At 45.0% G+C, this 16,972-nt stretch overlaps 1 protein-coding gene across 4 annotated transcripts; it reads right to left on the bottom strand.

Moving 5' to 3' along the window:
• Positions 1–2,729: 2,729 nt before the first annotated feature.
• On the bottom strand, positions 2,730–16,516 carry hm13 (histocompatibility (minor) 13). 4 transcript variants are annotated; one of them, XM_035380656.1, is made up of 14 exons: positions 16,098–16,516; positions 14,847–14,882; positions 11,774–11,872; positions 11,458–11,540; positions 11,259–11,347; positions 10,379–10,464; positions 9,819–9,944; positions 9,328–9,385; positions 7,728–7,811; positions 7,385–7,421; positions 7,169–7,271; positions 6,977–7,062; positions 5,429–5,599; positions 2,730–4,566 (listed from the first exon to the last, which is right to left on the bottom strand). In XM_035380656.1, the coding sequence occupies exons 1-13, from the start codon at positions 16,326–16,328 to the stop codon at positions 5,452–5,454; spliced, it is 1,266 nt and encodes a 421-aa protein (XP_035236547.1). In that variant the 5' UTR covers positions 16,329–16,516; the 3' UTR covers positions 2,730–4,566; positions 5,429–5,451. The 4 variants fall into 4 exon arrangements, with proteins under 4 accessions (XP_035236547.1, XP_035236550.1, XP_035236549.1 ...); XM_035380659.1 differs by lacking the exon at positions 5,429–5,599 and having other exon boundaries at positions 16,098–16,513; XM_035380658.1 differs by lacking the exon at positions 14,847–14,882 and having other exon boundaries at positions 16,098–16,513.
• Between the last annotated feature and the right edge of the window lie 456 nt (positions 16,517–16,972).

The raw sequence follows: 16,972 nt of genomic DNA, 5'->3' as shown, positions 1-16,972 counted from the left end.
GAGGCCTTCCACCAAAACCTTTCCCCTGGAACAATAATTCACAAGTATATGAAAATAATTACAGCCCCACAGTAACTTAATTAGCTTTAGCCTTGTAGAGGTTTGTACACTGGTGAGGATGTGCATGTTTGCACAGGGAATTGTCCAGTGCAAATTAAATACATGTACATTAATGAGACTAATCCTACTGTACAAGAAACTCAACTAATGATGACATGTCCAAAGCAATCCAACAAGACACTTGCCATATAAGAGAAATCACAGAAAAATACTCTCTTCACATTCATTACAATCAATTGTTCAAAATCATTTACAAACAATTTAATACAGAATTGCTGTCTTACATAGAGCAACTGAAAGAGACTAATAACTAGCACTGAGTTCATCACCATTCCATTACAGAAGTGTGTGGCACCACCTAGTGGTTATTCTATAAAGCTGAATTTACCCCCATAGCCCCACCTGGCTCTACATGAAAAGAACAAACTGCATCAATCTAGTTCTGTGTTAAAAAACCAAAAGGCACATTCTTAAATGGATGAAGGGTCCAATTCTTGCCATAAGTTTTCTGAAAATGATGCAATCTGCAGAAATCAAATGGAACAGCTTTATGTTTTGTAATCAGTCTGTCGGGAGAACACAATGTTCTTTTTCCCTCAGCTGAGCTGGAGGCCTTAATATAATCATGGCCTCCCGTAAACGAACTCCTCCCCGTGACCTCCCACCTGCCAACATTTACACACACAACCCCCCTCCCGCCCCCCAGACAGGAGATACAGCCGGTCACACGTGCAGAGCCGCCCGGGCCTGCCTGTCTCTCTCCCTGAACTGAACACGACCCTGAGGGAACGTGCGAGCAGACAGCCGGGGCAGAGCGGGGACGGCCAGCAGCTCAGCCCACCTGGCACAGGCACAGCAGGCTCCAGGCACCAAGGAGAGGGATGACAAACGCACCGCGTCACACGCGAGTTACACCCTCCTCCCCGACACGCACACACACACGCAGGCAGGCACGCGCGCACACACACACACACACACACACACGCACACACACACACGCACACACACACGCACACGCAGGCAGGCAGGCAGGCACGCGCACACACACACACACACACGCAGGCAGGCAGGCACGCACGCGCACACAAACACACACACACACACGCAGGCAGGCAGGCACGCACGCGCACACACACACACACACGCAGGCAGGCAGGCACGCACGCACACACACACACACACGCACACACGCAGGCAGGCAGGCAGGCACGCGCACACACACACACACACACGCAGGCAGGCAGGCACGCACGCGCACACACACACACACACACACACACGCAAGCAGGCAGGCACGCACGCACACACACACACGCACACACACACGCAGGCAGGCAGGCACGCACGCGAACACACACACACACACACACGCAGGCAGGCAGGCACGCACGCGCACACACACACACTCCTGAAGGAATACAGAACAGTTCAGTTTCCTGACTAAAACCTTCTAGGCAACATTAAAAGCAGCTTTTTCTTTGAGAAAGTGAAGTGATATCAGATATGCTGAAGCTGTTGGAGCCATATTGGCAGGGCCAAAGTGTTCTGCCTCTGATGCAGGTACAGGCAGACACAGAACACACCTCAGGGCCCTTCCTATTGACCTTCCTAATTCAGAGCGCCTGTTGCTAGAAGTGGAACAGGACTGCAGGTGGCACAGCTTTGCCTCCCAGCCTCTTGGCACAACAGAAAAAAATGTATTTCCATTGTCTTCTCTTACCAGGAAAAAAAAAAAGATAAGTTGTCTTGAACATAGCCTTGTGTCATAGAACAGCCCGATTCTTGCCTTCCTGTCCAGTTGGCCCACTCTTGTTTCCAGCATTGGGCCCTTGCCATGCAAAGACCCTAGCGTTTAAACGCCCTCCAAACTGACACCAGGCTCAGAGGTCGACGAACGGTTAAACCCGACCCCCGGCGGCAGGAGCGCGCCACGGCTCTCTTTCCCCACGCAGCGGCAGCGCGGGGCTGAATGGAGGCATTCTGAGCAGCGCGCCGATCGGGGCTCCCCGGGGAGAGAGAGGCAGCCTCCCTCCTTTCACCCGTACATCTGGCAGACGGGATGAAACGCTTTCTCCGCCGCCGTCTTCAGGACCACTCAGCCCCAGCGAGGAAGAACGCACACAAGGGGAAATCACACACGTACGGGCCTAAATGGGGAACGCAACAAAAAGGGACGCAGCAACAAAACAAAACCTGCCACGGCAAAGTCAGGCGGAAGTGTGGAGACGCGCGGTGCTCTCGCGCTCAGCGCTCTGCAAGCCGTCTCAACACCATGCTGTGTGAATCCATATAACACCGAGGGGGAGGGAAGCAGAGCACATCTGGCCTACTTACAATAAAATAAAGGAAAAAGCCCTGGATCATTGTGGAGAAATCTGTAGCATTCATAGTTCACCCTCTCACAAAAATCACTTATGCAAATTCCAGAAAGTCTCATAATCATAATTGTCACATTCTATACTTCTATGGTGCAGGCATAGCTACATACAGATTTTTTTATTAACCATAGTAAAAACAAATAACAGTTTCAACAATCTCCTGAGCTGAATGCATTTTTTTTTCTTGGCCATTTCAGAAAATTGTGCAGGATGTGCCATTACCCATCATCCCCTTGGAAGTGATGTCATCAACGTGCTCACAGACAGAAAGACTGAATCGCACACAGCAGGTTTATGCGTCTTCTACAGTGGTGTACACCACAATTTATTGCAAAAAGGATCCGCTCCTCAACAAAGAAGCTTGCCTCAACTTGCATTTATACAATAGGAGAAAAAATATATAGATGGTGAATGATGATACTTCAATTTTTCACCAAGCAAAGCATGGACTTGAGCTTTACAAATTACAATACAAAACCATTAAATTATACACCATCCCAGACCTTAAATGACCCCACTCCACCTCTCCCACCCCATAAACCCCAAACCCAATTTTGCCCAGCTCCATTCCCCAAAGGCCAGAATCTTAAAAATTCAACTTGAAACAAAATGTTAATTAGAAAGAGCAAGAGAGGCGCCATTTGAAAATTGTCCTCCTTTCGTGAAAACCGTACAGCATTAATAGTTATTTTGAGGAGAGAAGAAATTTCAGAGACTTTGGGTCCGAATAATGTTTAGGTAGCACATTTGTTTCCTGTTGCAGTGTGAAGAGGGAGGGGCTTTGTGTGCACCCACCCCCTGATTTTATCACACCTGTATCAGTGAGGCTTCGTGCACACCTGAACAGAAACAATGCTAATTATCCACATTTGTAAAGTCACAGCTTAAAACTGTACAGAGAAGGCTGACCCAAAACATGTTATGGGGATATGAATGCCAAAACACTAACTAAAAACAGCTGACTCGCATTTCAAATAGCTAAAACTAATTATTTTAATGTTAGCTTTAAGCACTGAGAATGACCATTTTAAAAAATGTATTCATTTTAAAGTTTAAAAGACATGAGTCCAAACGTGAATCTACACATTTTCTATTACAAATGTCTCCCTCCAGAAGTGAAAAATAAAATAATGACCTCTGACTGGACTAAAGTGGCTCTCAAATGGCCCACTTAAAATTTTCTATTTTATTTTTTAAAACATAATGCAGAAATTTAAATAACATACCTTGCAGTTTACTGAAAGATATGCTATAACATACCTTGCAGTAACCTGAATGAAGGTGTATTCCAAATTCCAGGTCCCCCCAACCCTCTCCTTATGCTATAATAATGGTGACAACAATAATGACATGTGAAATGAAGTAAATATGGATAAACATATTCCCTACCAGTTATGCCAAAAAAAGAACGGCAGTTCCAGATAAAATGCAGATAGTATAAACACAGACACACTACATAATATATAATACTCACACACACCCACACCTACATACATACTGTACACATTAATAATTGTGCATGTCCCTTTGAAAGTGCTAGAATTGCACCTTTGATATCACAAATACTTTATGGAAAAAGAAAAAGTATCAAGTTTTGCTGCAGATCATTTTCAAAGCCAAAAGTTCATTCTAATCAACAACTAAGGTCATGCACATTCTTGGAATTCTTTGGTCCACAAGGTGAGTGCGTTATTTCTCTCTTCATTCTAAGAAGTCTTCTCATCTTTGTCATAATTTTTAAAATTCTGGCCTTTAAAAAGGAGTTCCTTTTTTAAAAATTAGCCTATGAGAATGCAGAAGGCAAACTGGATAAAGAAAAAAAGACAAAAAAAAACAAAAAAACAAAAAGGAATACATTGGCACCGAATATGCTGTTGTACCTTCTTAAACAAACCACTTATATGCTACAAAATATCCAATGTCGAAAAGTTATTTAATGTATCAGCCATTTCCAAAGTACAACACAATACATCGGCAACATTAGCGCCACCTTCTGGTGGGTACAGAATGTGGCAGGGCTCATGAAATGTAGAAATGTGTGGGGTATGGCTGTCGTTACTTCTCCTTCTTCTCTGTCTCGGTCTCCTCCTTCTGTGCTGGGTCGGATTCAGGGGAAGCCTCCTCGTACCTTAACGGAGGTGAAGAGGAGGTGCAATGAGCGAATGATTGACAACAAAGACCGTGGTGCGGCAAGCTCATGAATTCCCTCCGCTTAAGACAAGCAAGCGCTTGCACTATGCAGACGACATCCAAACGTATTTCACCCCCGCCCGGTCACCTCATAAGACAACAATATGACAAAGCGGAGTGGGCGGGGATATGCGATGAGCTTTCCGCAGGCCTGTTCCTACGGAAACCGCACAGCTGAGAGAGAGCGGAGGCCTCGAGGACTCTTTTCTCTCACAGGCCTGTGAAAGTGTGGCTGCAGGAGGGCCCAGAGAGCCATGCAGTGCAGGCGTGCTGCTGCCTGCTGGCTCCCAAACAGCAAAGCAGAGGGAAGAAGGCATTTTAAATTCCCCAAAAACACAACTTGCAAGAGCTGATAAGAAGGCTGTGAAGGGATGCAAATGAAACGAAGGATGGATTAGTCGCTTGGCGGCCACAGGGGGCAGTCACTGTGCGCGCGACTGAAACAGCGAGGGCGTGAGCGGGGGCACAGAAGCTCATGGAGGCAGCACAGGCGGCGTGGGGACGCACTGGGGAAACGGCTAAAGAAGGGGAACTGGGGCAGGGGGCGTGTGGACTGATCAGACTACAGCAGTACCACTGAACTCCACACTCCCCCCCCTCCCCCCCAAGACTCCTCGCTACCACACTGCCAGGGGACAACGAGCACTTCTAGAATGTCCCAAACGGGGGGGGGGACACTGCTTTGTGAAAGCCAATCAGGTACCATTTTAAACTCCCTAGTTTGGATAGGCCACAGAGGCCTGCTGTAGTAAGTCAACCCAGCACACGCAGGGTGGTAGGCGAGGTAAGGGGGGGTGTACCTGCCAGCCGAGACTCCGCCCCTCTACAGGGATGTGGGGGTGTGGCGGCGCCGGCGGGGGGAGCAGGTCGACTGCTGCATAGAATTAGCGAGACTGGCGGGAGAGCCGGAGACGGTGGGGAAGTGCGTGAGCCGGGGGGTGTGGGGCAAGATCTCGTCCGAAGACTCATAGCTGAGGTCGGGGAAGCCAGAGACGATAAACACCAGACAAAACACAAGCAGAAGAGAGACAGAGAGAGAGCAAGGAAGAGAGAGAGAGAGAGAGCAAGGGAGAGGGAAGAGCAAGTGAGAGAGGGGGAGAAAAAGAAAGAAGGAAAGAAAAGAGTTTTTAAAGATGGCCCCAATTAGACTAGCCAATGCTCTGTCTAATGCATGTTGTTTTTGTTTCGTTTGTTTATGTCATGCTCAAGCAAATTTAAAAACCAAAGCTAAAGCCACATTTATAAGAGCATCGCTACTCCTTATCTAACAGCTAGCAGTTTATTTTCCCCCTCTAACGAGTACCAATGCTGTTAAGTGGGTAAACTTAAAATAGCCCCATGTCACAAGCAGCACACTCTAATGGTCAGTTTGGGAGTTCAGAAACAGGAGGAAAAGCAGAATGAAATCAGAGGAAGATGAGTGAAGAACGCAGCCCCCCCCCCCCCGGCAGCGACAGCACAGTCCCGGGGAGAGGTCAGGTGACTGCAGACCACCAGGTGCCGTCTCCAAGGACGGCGCCTCGGGGCTGCCACGGCGATTATCGGCAGACACGTTCCCGGGCGGGGAAGCGAGGGCCCGGGGGAACACATCCGGCTGGGTCTGTGCCCGACCGCGCCGCCCGCCATCTGGGCCCCGGCGCGACGCTGGGCGCGCTGCAGCGAGCCGCGCTCACGGCCCTGTTATGACTCACTCAGCGCGCCGGTCACACACACCTGACCCTGCGTGTGAAGGGCCAGACCAGCAGCCGTGTGCACCCACGCAAGTAAGGGCCAAGGACAGAGACTGCGGGGGGGGCTGTCCTGCCTTCACCCCGGGTGAGGAGAGGGGGCGGGGGCAGGGGGAGAGAGGGGGCGGGGGCAGGGGGAAACAGAGACGAACGAACGCAGAGGGACGAGGAAAAACGACGCGTGGGTGTATGCACGTGAGGAAGAGACTGCTGGGAGATGAAGAACTGCTGGAGCCGAACGATTGTGTAAAAAGATGTAGAGCAGACAGAGTTCAAGGCCATGACACAGATTTCATGCATTGTATTGCCACCTGGCAATACACTGTCTCCAGAACGAGTAGCTAACTTTTATTACCAAGATAACTACATGCTAAGCTAGCCTCCATAGACACTATATAGTAACTACCGCACGTTTTTCTTTTCAAACTCTGAGAACCAACTGTACAGGCCAGGGACTGAACCGTGATTTCTCACATGGGGCTATAATTGGAGTTTTCCTTTTTGAGATGAGAAGATGTTGTTGAATTGGTGTGTTCAAAAGACATGGATGCCAGTGAAATTGTTGGGATGGCAGGGGTGTGGGGGGGGGGGGGGGGGGGGGTGAAAAGACAAATAATTTACCTGAACATTTCAGTCAGTTCTCCTTTAAACAGTGCAACGAGAACAGGAAATCCGATGCATACTGGGACCAGGTACAGCAAGGCAGGCTGGGAAGGAAGACAGAGATAACCAATGAGGATTGAGGGAGGAAAATAATGGAAACGTCAGTGTGGGGCCAGGTCAGCACTGTGTCTGAGCACTGTGCACACTCACCTGAGCATGCTTGAAGGTGTGCATGACAAAGATGGTGAGGCCCAGGCCAAAGATATAGGCCAAGAAGCTGGTGTAGAAATAGGTCCTTGTATTCTTCTTCAGACTGAGGGCCAAGGGCAGAGAGAACAGTTCAAACGTAATGCACATTGAACTGTTGCACAGAAGGACGTTTCTGTATTTAGAGCAGTAGAATTACTCAAACAGCACGCTCCTCACCTGACATCAAAGCGCAGCAGCAATGCAATGAAGATACCTGGAAACAAAACACATTATAATAGACGCCCTGATACGATCTTAACAGCAGCAATTACACAAACCATAACACACAGAACCAAAGGTTAACATCAATTATTTACTGTACAGGATTTAAAGAGAAAATAAAGTATCATAGCACCCTCTGGTGGAATTGCCAAACAGCCAAAATGTTGTTTGACCAACGTGAGATTAAACTAGGGGAGAACTACTCCAGTCCTGGGGGGGGGTTTCACAGAAGGAGATTAAGGAATTATCCGGCTGACCCGGGTAAATATCAAACATCTCAATTATGGCGTGGACTTGCCTGGAATGACGATGTCACCCAAGCCCAGCATGGCGAAGTTACTGGCCCCCAGTCCCCTCTCCAGCAGGTCCTGGGGGAACACCACTGAGACGGAAGGAGAGAGGAGAGACAGGGGGGGTCACAGGTAAGTTCAAGTTCAATTCAACTTTATTGTCATGTGTATTAAAAATACAATGAAATACTTGTGCTCTCTCTGCCTTAACACAAGGGACACATGATAACATTACATATTATACAACAACAATATATATAAATACTGTATACAAATAGCAGTAAATACTGCTTACAAATAAAACAGATCAACAGACAAGACAACTTTGTTAAAGCAGAATTTGTAATTGCAATTTTCTTAGCTCATTATTCATTATGATAATTGCACTGTTCATGTGTGTTCATGAGTTTAAAATAAAGTTTTTATAAAAACAAATACATATACACTAATCTTTGCCTATAATATTGATATAAATTGTAATGACAGATTCAGACAAAAAGACCAATGTAAAAGCACAGATGGGCAGTACACACAGTCCAGAACAGTTTGTAGACTGAGCTCAGTGGTCAGATGCCAACTAACAGGAACAGGCATGAAAACAAAGGCTGCAAACAACAGTGTTGGCCATGGCAGACCACCTCAGAGTGCAGCAACTGCTAAACTTAAAAATGGAGAGATGTTTGTTTTGTTTCTACAAGCGACCTGATGCTGCTAAAGGATAACTTAAAAAGCCAAATTAGTCCTGTAAATGTAATCATGAGGTAGCAGTTTTAGACAGCAGTTCTGCTTGCTTAAACATTCTGCCAGAACATGATTACCCTAGAGGAAGCCACTGTTACACTTGCGTTCTTCATTACACTGCACTTCACAGAAACAAACTAAAAAAAAAAAATAAGACAAGGTGAAGTTTGATACTGATTATCTGGCAACCTGGTGGAAATCTTTATAAATTGCAAACAACTAAATGATCATTAAGCCAAAAAAGAAAATTGTGAAAGCAAAAAAAAAAAAAAAAGTTCTAAATCAGGTTTGCAGGAAACTGCTCTAGCAGATAAGGATTTGCAGGGCCAGTCTGTATGTGCGTAAAGTTCTTTTATCATCATGTTCATGTCATGTTCTCCGGTAGCTGTGTCTGAGGTGAGTTAGTGTGCAGTGTACATCCACTGCATGAGTCCAAAGGGCTAAGAGTAAATGTGGTGTAATGGAGCAGGGCCTGCTCTTTAAACAGAGGCCATCATGTCACAGTGTAAACGCAACTGGTCATAACTACCACACTGAACTAATCTCTCTCAGCCCACCACAATCACTTTATGCCCTAACTAACTCCCTTCTGCACGTGCTCATTTCAGCTGTGAAAGCTCAGCAAACCTCTTCAGGGAAAGCCTGTGAACTTTTCCACACCCATTTCATTTTTTCAATATGCTGACAATGAAAACAAAGAACAGCCTTTTAGGATATGAAAACATCTTCGGAGATGGCAGCAGTGGGGGACAGATGTGGGGAATCCAGCCAAATGTCAAATTTGGATGAAAATGTGCCATTGTCAATATGCAGTGCAGTGTTTGCATTAGCTTTGCTGACAATGAAAATATCGGTTTCATTACTTACATTTTATCGGTGCTTCAAATGACTTGGCCACTGTTACCATGACATTGGTGCCAAAAACCTGCAACAGAAAAGCTTGTTTACCCTTAAAGGTCAGTAAGTTACAGGATAAACCAGTCGATCCAAGATATTTCCTGTAACATTATAAGCATATGAGCTAATTCGACCAGATTAATTAAAAAGAACACAAGAAAACGGTACTCGTGATGTGAAATATTTAATGACATATTCTTACATGCTCATCCTTAAATCCGTGAGCAGCACTTCCTGTGCAATTAAAATCACACTCAAATGTGCTGTGGAGTTGAGCCATAAACATTAATGCTTAGTTTAAAAAAAAAAAAAAAAAAAAAAAGCTTTCATCAGCAGCCAGTGTACCACTTGCTATTGGCTAGTGAGTGGTGCTTTAATGCAGCCCAGGCTCACAGGGTGAGTAACTGGACACCTTTGGCCAGGCCGCGGGTCAGAGCGCACGCCCTCCGGAGCGGACTCACCCAGAAGACGTCGTAGACGAACAGGCCGCCGAGCAGGATGCAGCCGGTGCTCACGTTGTTGAGGTGCAGCAGCTCTACGCCGTTCAGAGCGAACGCCAGGCCAAACAGATTGTTGGCGATCCAGTGCTGCCACACAAACACATCGAGGATTACTGCACAGGATTTAGAAGATTACAGGCTGTGTGTATGCAGTGAACCTTATCAAGTATTGCTTTGACTCCCCTTCACACAGTGGGGTCAGAGTGGGCTGGGTCCCCTTAGACTGTGTGTACAGTTTCATCAGAGTGATGCAGTCATTCCAGTATGCACTCCTTTCCCACTAAAAACTCATTTCTACTAAGCTGAAGAGGTTAACAGGGCTTAAAAACAACAACAAAAATGAAATAAAACCAAATGTCTAGCATTCTTTCCCCAAAGTGTAACCAATTGTCCCATTAAATTGTATACAGTATAAAGGCAAATCACAGAAATATTTCTGGATAGTTCCGTAGTTGAGATGCACAAGTATGTGTGTATTCTCACTCAGTGAGTCAGTGGGAAAAACCACATTTGTAATTTACCTTCTTGAGGATGTACCAAACTCCCACCACGCTACTCATAACAAGGCACACCAGGTCTTTGGTGTCAAACTCGTAGTTGACGATTTCTGTGGGGAACAGGAACAGGGCTGTAAGAAAGGCTCTGTACAGCGCCATCGTACCATGTTCAGTGCTCATGCACTGTCAGGACCATGGAAATAACCCTGTCTGCAAGATGAAATCAGGAAAGTGAGAAATGGCTCTTTTTCCACCTCATCGTCCCACAAAAAATTTTAACAACAAAATGGAAAGGATGCAGTGAGGAAGAAGGAATTACAGACTGACATGCACATTTACATTTAGACATTTTGCAGATACTCTTACCCAGAGTGCCTTACATAAAAGCACACACACAGGTTTAGGCAATGAGCAGCACTGATGTTAAGTCATCAGTGTCACAAACAATAGTAGCTGTCAATACATAATCTTACAACATAAAATTAGGTGCCATGCAGCAAAGAGTGTGTAGTATTATTAGGAAGGAAACAGGCTAGGTTAGGGGATATAGTGTTTGGTTTAGCATAGGTCCGGCAACTGAACTCATGCAAAGTGTTCAGAGTTCTGATTTCGCGAGCCAAGGTGGGCTTTAAATGGGTGCACTTTCAGTCTTCAGCAGGAGATGAACCGTGACTCTGCAGTCCTGATTGCAGCGGGGAGCTCATTCCACCACTGGGGGCTATGAGAGAGAAGAGCTTGTGATGGACAGGAGGGCCCCTTTAGGAAGGGACAGTGGAGCAGCCTGGCGGACAGGCTGGGTTGGATAATAGATTTCAGGTAAGAGGGCACTGCTCCTCTTACTGAACCACAGGCCAGGAAAAGAGATCTGCATATTATTCAGGCAACTGCTAGTAGCCAGCCTCACCTTCCTTGGTCTCCCCGGCATCCTGGGTGAACAACAGTTGGTACTGCTTGTTGGGAAGGTTGGCAGGAAATGCTCTGTTCATAAAAGGACTGAAACAAAAAAAGAAGAGGACAGCTCAGGGGAAGTGGACCCAGCCAATCTTTACAGTCTGACAATAACACTCTTATGAAGAGGCAAAAAAATGAAAACTTTCTTGTACCTTATGGTGTGAGACAGAGCCAAGATCCCCAGCACAAAGAAATACATTGATAGCAGCAAGTTGATGTATTCTTGAGAAAATATCTGTAATGAAAAAAGAACAGAAAAGTAAAGTTAAAAGTGAGAACTCCATGCTAGTATGAACACCCACATGTATTTTTTCAAACAATGAAATTGAACAGAATCTTCCACAATATTCAGGAAAGAAGGGTCACCCACTAATCCATTATTATGTATACTGCTAAAAATGGGGAACGGAGGTGCTTGAACTCAAACATGCACCTAACCGCAGGGCTTGAAGAGGCAAAGTAACTCACTTTGAAGAAGAGATACAATCCAAACAGGGTGCAGCTGGCAATTATGGGGAACCGGGCAGCATCTCGGCTCGTGATGGTCTCTGGCATGTCCGAGGAATTCTGGGAAGGAAGAGCAAAAGTCTGTCTATCAGGACAAACAGGAAGCAGGCTTTAAAAGCGACACGTGCCCATCCTTCAAGCAAACATCAGACAAAGTTCCCACAATCCCAATCTTTCATAGCAAAGCTATGAAGGCAGTACACCCCATCAGATAATGCTTTACGTACTCAATTCCTTTTAAGGTACTCTTACACTTGATATTCCAATACTGAACTCCCACTGTGATCAGCTGCAGGCCCATGTGCAAAATTCTTGCACCAAACCTTGCGGTCTATAAAAATGCAAAAAAAAGAAAAAAAAAGAAAAAGAAGGCCTGTGTTTTGTAGGTTATATGTAGAACTGGGAAAATACGAAAAACTATGCGTGTATGGGTGGGTGGGGGTGTTACAGACAGCTATGACCATTCATTATCTAAAATATTTGATAAAGATAACAATAACGGCATACCTCTAGATATGTATGAGCACATTAGTACATTGTCCTTTGCAGTCTCACATATGGAAAAGCCAACTACACTAAATTTGGGCAAATCGAAGCCTGGGAAGCACAGTGCATCTGTACTCAGGAAAAAGCCATTCTTACAAAGTGGCTTTTCTCCAGCTTGTTCATTTACATGCATCTAATACTGCTGAACATGAGGGCTTACAGCCTTCGTTTTTATACAGTAAAAATCAATTTCTTCCTCTTTTGCGCATGCGGCTCTATTTTTGGGAACTAAATTTCCAATTCTTTGTCTCTGTAATTGGAGAGTGAAACGCCGCATGTCACATGCTGAAGGTAATCCCACAAGGTTTGCAAAGAAAATTAGAAAGCTTTCATAAAATAGGTCAAAATAATAGGTGATGGGTGGTGCATGGGCACATTGAGGAGTTTCTCTTCCAAAGATAACAGACAAGCACTTAGAAGGCACATAGCCTTTTCCTCAGCATTGGGACTGGACTGTAATACCGCCTGATGTAATTTTGGCCTGACCTTATTTAGCTCACCTTGAACAGGCACTGTGACACACAAACACCAAAATATCTATTATAGATAACTGGGGGAGCCACATTTATACTATGGCACGTGAAGTGCTGCCTCATGTCCACGTCTCCTTGGTCCTCGCGTGACCTGAAAATTGATCGAGGTCTGCCATCTTTAAAGACATTCCAATCCAGTAAAGGGTACTTGGGTCTCATCCTTGCATCTCTTTTTTGTGTCCTCCGTTGGGTGGAGCTAAGGAGCGAGGAGTGAAAATAAGCAACTGGAATGAACCCCGGCTCTACCTGCCAGCTAAGCACTCTCTAGGACCTCTCAGTAACCCTGGTTAACTGCAAGGCAAGAATCTCAGCATCACTCACAGTGACAATCTGTCTTTCACAAAGATCAGAGAACACAGTTGTCCTAGTCCTGTCCAGAGCTTCAATCTCTCATTCATTTTTCCAGACCGGCTTGCCAGACCATCAAAGCATGATACACAAGTCCTATCATATGCGTAAGGAACAGAACTGCTTCTGAACACCTCCACAACCCAAGTGTTGGTCCAAGCTATGGTACTGTCCAGTCTGGATGACTGCAAACACCAGTGTCGGCTGAACAACTGGTGTTGAACCTTCCCAAATATCCTACTCACCTGTCTCTACTGACTATCCTGATGTCCTATTTTGCAACCCTCTGCAGCCAATTCTAAATGCTGAGAGCTACACGCTAAGCATTTTGGCCATACAGGCAGTGACATGCGGAACTGCTAAGCTGATCAGAAAGCATGATTGTGTAACATGCAAATAATCTGAATTTCTGTGTGAAGGAAACGCTTGTGGCAGAATAGATACAAGACCCGGGCTTCGAGGAAGCACAGCCAGCTGAGGCACTTGTGTAGTTGTGGCAGCCTTCCACCTGCATCAAAGCTGGGATGCCAACGTTCTGCAGCCGGAAGTAGATAACCAGCCAGGAGTGAGTATTTGAGCAGCTGGGGGGCCCCCCATTTTGTCACACACTAGCAGTCTGCTTCATTGGTTTGAGCCCCTGCAGTCTGCCTGCACCAGCTGCGCAGTCTTTTACTGCAGTGGCTGCACAGCTCTGCTGGCAGAGTGGAAAAGAACGCCTCTGTTTCGGAGGTTATATGCACAACTGGGATACTCTTCCAAAAGAAAAGAGCATAGCTGTGACTAGCCATTCAAAATTGGAGTTAAAATATGCGTGTATGGGTGGGTGGGGGGTGTTACAGACAGCTATGACCATTCATTATCTAAAATATTGAATAATGATAACACTAATGGTATACCTGTAGATATATGTACGATCACACTGATTTTAGCCAAATATGAAAAGCAGCAGGACCACTTTGCCTTCTCTTCTGTAATTACATCGGTTTTAGGGATAAATGTGAAGTGGCTATGGACAAAGTTTGAACTGAACCCTTTACCCAGGACTGTGAGAATAAGGACAAAGAAAGAGCTTTTGGTGCCTATTGTAGCATTTATTTAGTTTCCTACACTCAGGCTCTGAGCAAATACAAGAAAGGACCAAATCCTGTGTGCCGTAGCTCATCTTGTACTGCAAAGAATTCACAGGTCTCCAGAAATGCCTATAATGTAATGTAATGTAAATACGCTATACTACCTTGTCAGGGTCCATCATCTGGAGTTTTATTTCCCAGAAGCAAATTTTCCTACACCAGGAAAATTTCCCTATGGGGAAATTTGTAAAAATCCAGTTCTATATTTCCTTCAAAGTCAGAGTAAGGGCTGAAGTGAGTTCATATGGACAAAATACTTCAGGGACACTTCCCGATACAGCCACTGAGTGTTAATGGCTGTCACCCCTCACAGATAGTGCTGAGCCAGACTGGTCTGATCAACAAAACATGTGCACAGCCAAATGAAGGAAGTCCTATGCGGTTTAACGAACATTAGTGATAAATTTCCAACAACTGCAAAAATAGATATCCATAAGTGAAATAACTTGATTGTGTGCTATCATTACTAATACTCACTCTGGACCGAAAACCGTTATCATTTTCTGCAGCAACCTATGGAATAAGTATACAAAGACATTTAGAACACTACAACAGGCATTCCCACGAACCAGCCCCATGCGTTAAAGTGCTGGACACCAAAAGCACCAGAAACACTTCAAGGCTGCGAAAGAAGTGCATTTAAAACTGAGTGTTAATTTTCACCAGCCCCAAAGCCAAGTGCCAATTGCCACTGTCAATGCATCACAACCCCCACAAACCATGCATTTACCACAAACCTCGTGCACATCATAAATACAAGTAAATGGTGTGTTATGTCAGATGTAGCAAAGTTTTGCTTCATGTATTTAACTTTATTTTAGGAGAACAGTAAAGTTATAATGCAACTTAACCCTTATTAGTCCACCACGCAGACAACGTTTCAGACAACGAGATGCGAATTCAAGCCTTCAAATTCCCATCTTTACCTTGGCTTGGAAACCATTCCCAGATTTTAAGTCCAGTTTTAGATCACGTACTCCAAGACACAATTCCACAAGAAGTTTGGGGTAATAGCTAATTTACACATAGTGAAACTAGGTGAGATGTTACAGCTGAACGATATTTAATAATTAAGTATTAAGAAGGCCTAGGGGACTTGACAGCCAGCGAATGATGACGTTTCCTTTATCGACACTTCATTGGCTAGTTTGCTAGTATCCTAGTCAACTGCACCCATTTGTCTCATCTCTGTCATACGCGTTTTAGTTTGCTAGTTCGATTTATACAAGCTCGATAACTGGCAACAATTACAACGATCAAGAAAGTATCAGCCATTTGAAAATATGCATACTATTAGTTTCAACGGTCCTAAGTACCGGCGGCAACACAGCGATAGGATAGCTATCCAGTTCATTGTTGGATGAGGCCTGAAACAGTTAACGTAGGTAGCAAGCCAGCCAGATCGCACTTGGCTTGCGGACTGATAGTTAGCTACAGCACCACTAGCTAGCTAGCCTTGTTAAGGCTAACGGTATTTTTCTTTCAATCTACAGTAGTCTATAGTCTAACGTTAAACGCTCCACAATGATGCATCCATTGATTGGTTTAATAATAGTTTTTTTTCACTAGCTAGCTAGGTACAAAATTATTAAATACACCGAATTCAAAGAGAATCACATTTAATTTAGCCTGTAAACCATGGACGTTGTGATACTCTTGTTTTCGCAAGCTAACGTTACACTTTCCTAATAATAGCTCGTTAGCATTCGCTTGCTCAGTTAACGTTACCTTGCTCTTGGAGCAGCTGACGGACCGCAGGGCACCGAAGAAGATAGGCAACAGAGCCATGAAAACAAGGCTACCATATGCAAGTGCCGTGCCTTCAGGTGTAGAAACAAACTTGGTAACAGTAGCGTTGATGGAGTCGGTACCGTTGGAGACAGTATCATTATTGAGGCTATCCAAACCCGGAGAAGTTGTTTCAGTGGGTAATGCCGATCCTTGGTCGACATCGGCCATTTTTGCGAGTAATAACCAGGTATCAATAAACTGTGTGGAAAAACGTGTAAGGTTACACAATATCTGTCTTTTAAAATACCAGACACGACTCCTTTAGCACTCTTCTTCCGTGCCCCGTTTTCCTAAGGCCACGTTTCTTAACTCTCTCCGGGATCTGACATCATTACCGGTGTGAAACATTTGCAGCAATGGGAGGAGTTAAGGAAGTGATGTCACACAGTTCATCATAACAACCGCTTTCTGTTCAAGGTTTACCGGTGACCAATCTAGCCATTCCTTACGGTAGGTTACGAATTAATATGCTACAGTGTGGTACAGTAATCCAGGATGGTTCTCAAAATTGCGGAAAATAACCAGAAAAAAGGGGTAGAGAAAATGACAAGATATCGGTCTACTAACAGCCGATAGTACTTACCTAGCCATAAATCTAACCAGGTATTTCACCAATCGAATGTGGCACGACATCGATCCCGACGCCCTCGTTAGAGGGCGTAGTAGTCTTTCTTGCTGCCCTGTATGATAGATCCGAATTTACGTATTAGTTTGTATGAAGTCGCACGTGTATATAGTTAGTGTAGCTTGTCTGATGGTTTAATAAATATACATTGTGTCGGGTATGTATCCCTTTTCAAGTGGTTCAAGGA

This window comes from Anguilla anguilla, chromosome 11, assembly GCF_013347855.1.
Source record: "Anguilla anguilla isolate fAngAng1 chromosome 11, fAngAng1.pri, whole genome shotgun sequence".
NCBI classification, from domain to species: Eukaryota; Metazoa; Chordata; class Actinopteri; order Anguilliformes; family Anguillidae; genus Anguilla; species Anguilla anguilla.
This window is presented reverse-complemented; position numbering and strand designations above follow the sequence as displayed.

Bases quoted from the DNA above. Each gene is read 5' to 3' on its own strand.
- hm13 (XM_035380656.1), bottom strand. From the start codon at position 16,328: ATGGCCGATGTCGACCAAGGATCGGCATTACCCACTGAAACAACTTCT. The intron at 11,541-11,773 runs GTGAGTTACTTT...TTTTCATTACAG, and splicing joins GATTGTATCTCTTCTTCAAA to ATATTTTCTCAAGAATACAT. The intron at 7,272-7,384 runs GTGAGGAGCGTG...CTTGGCCCTCAG, and splicing joins CTGCTGCGCTTTGATGTCAG to TCTGAAGAAGAATACAAGGA.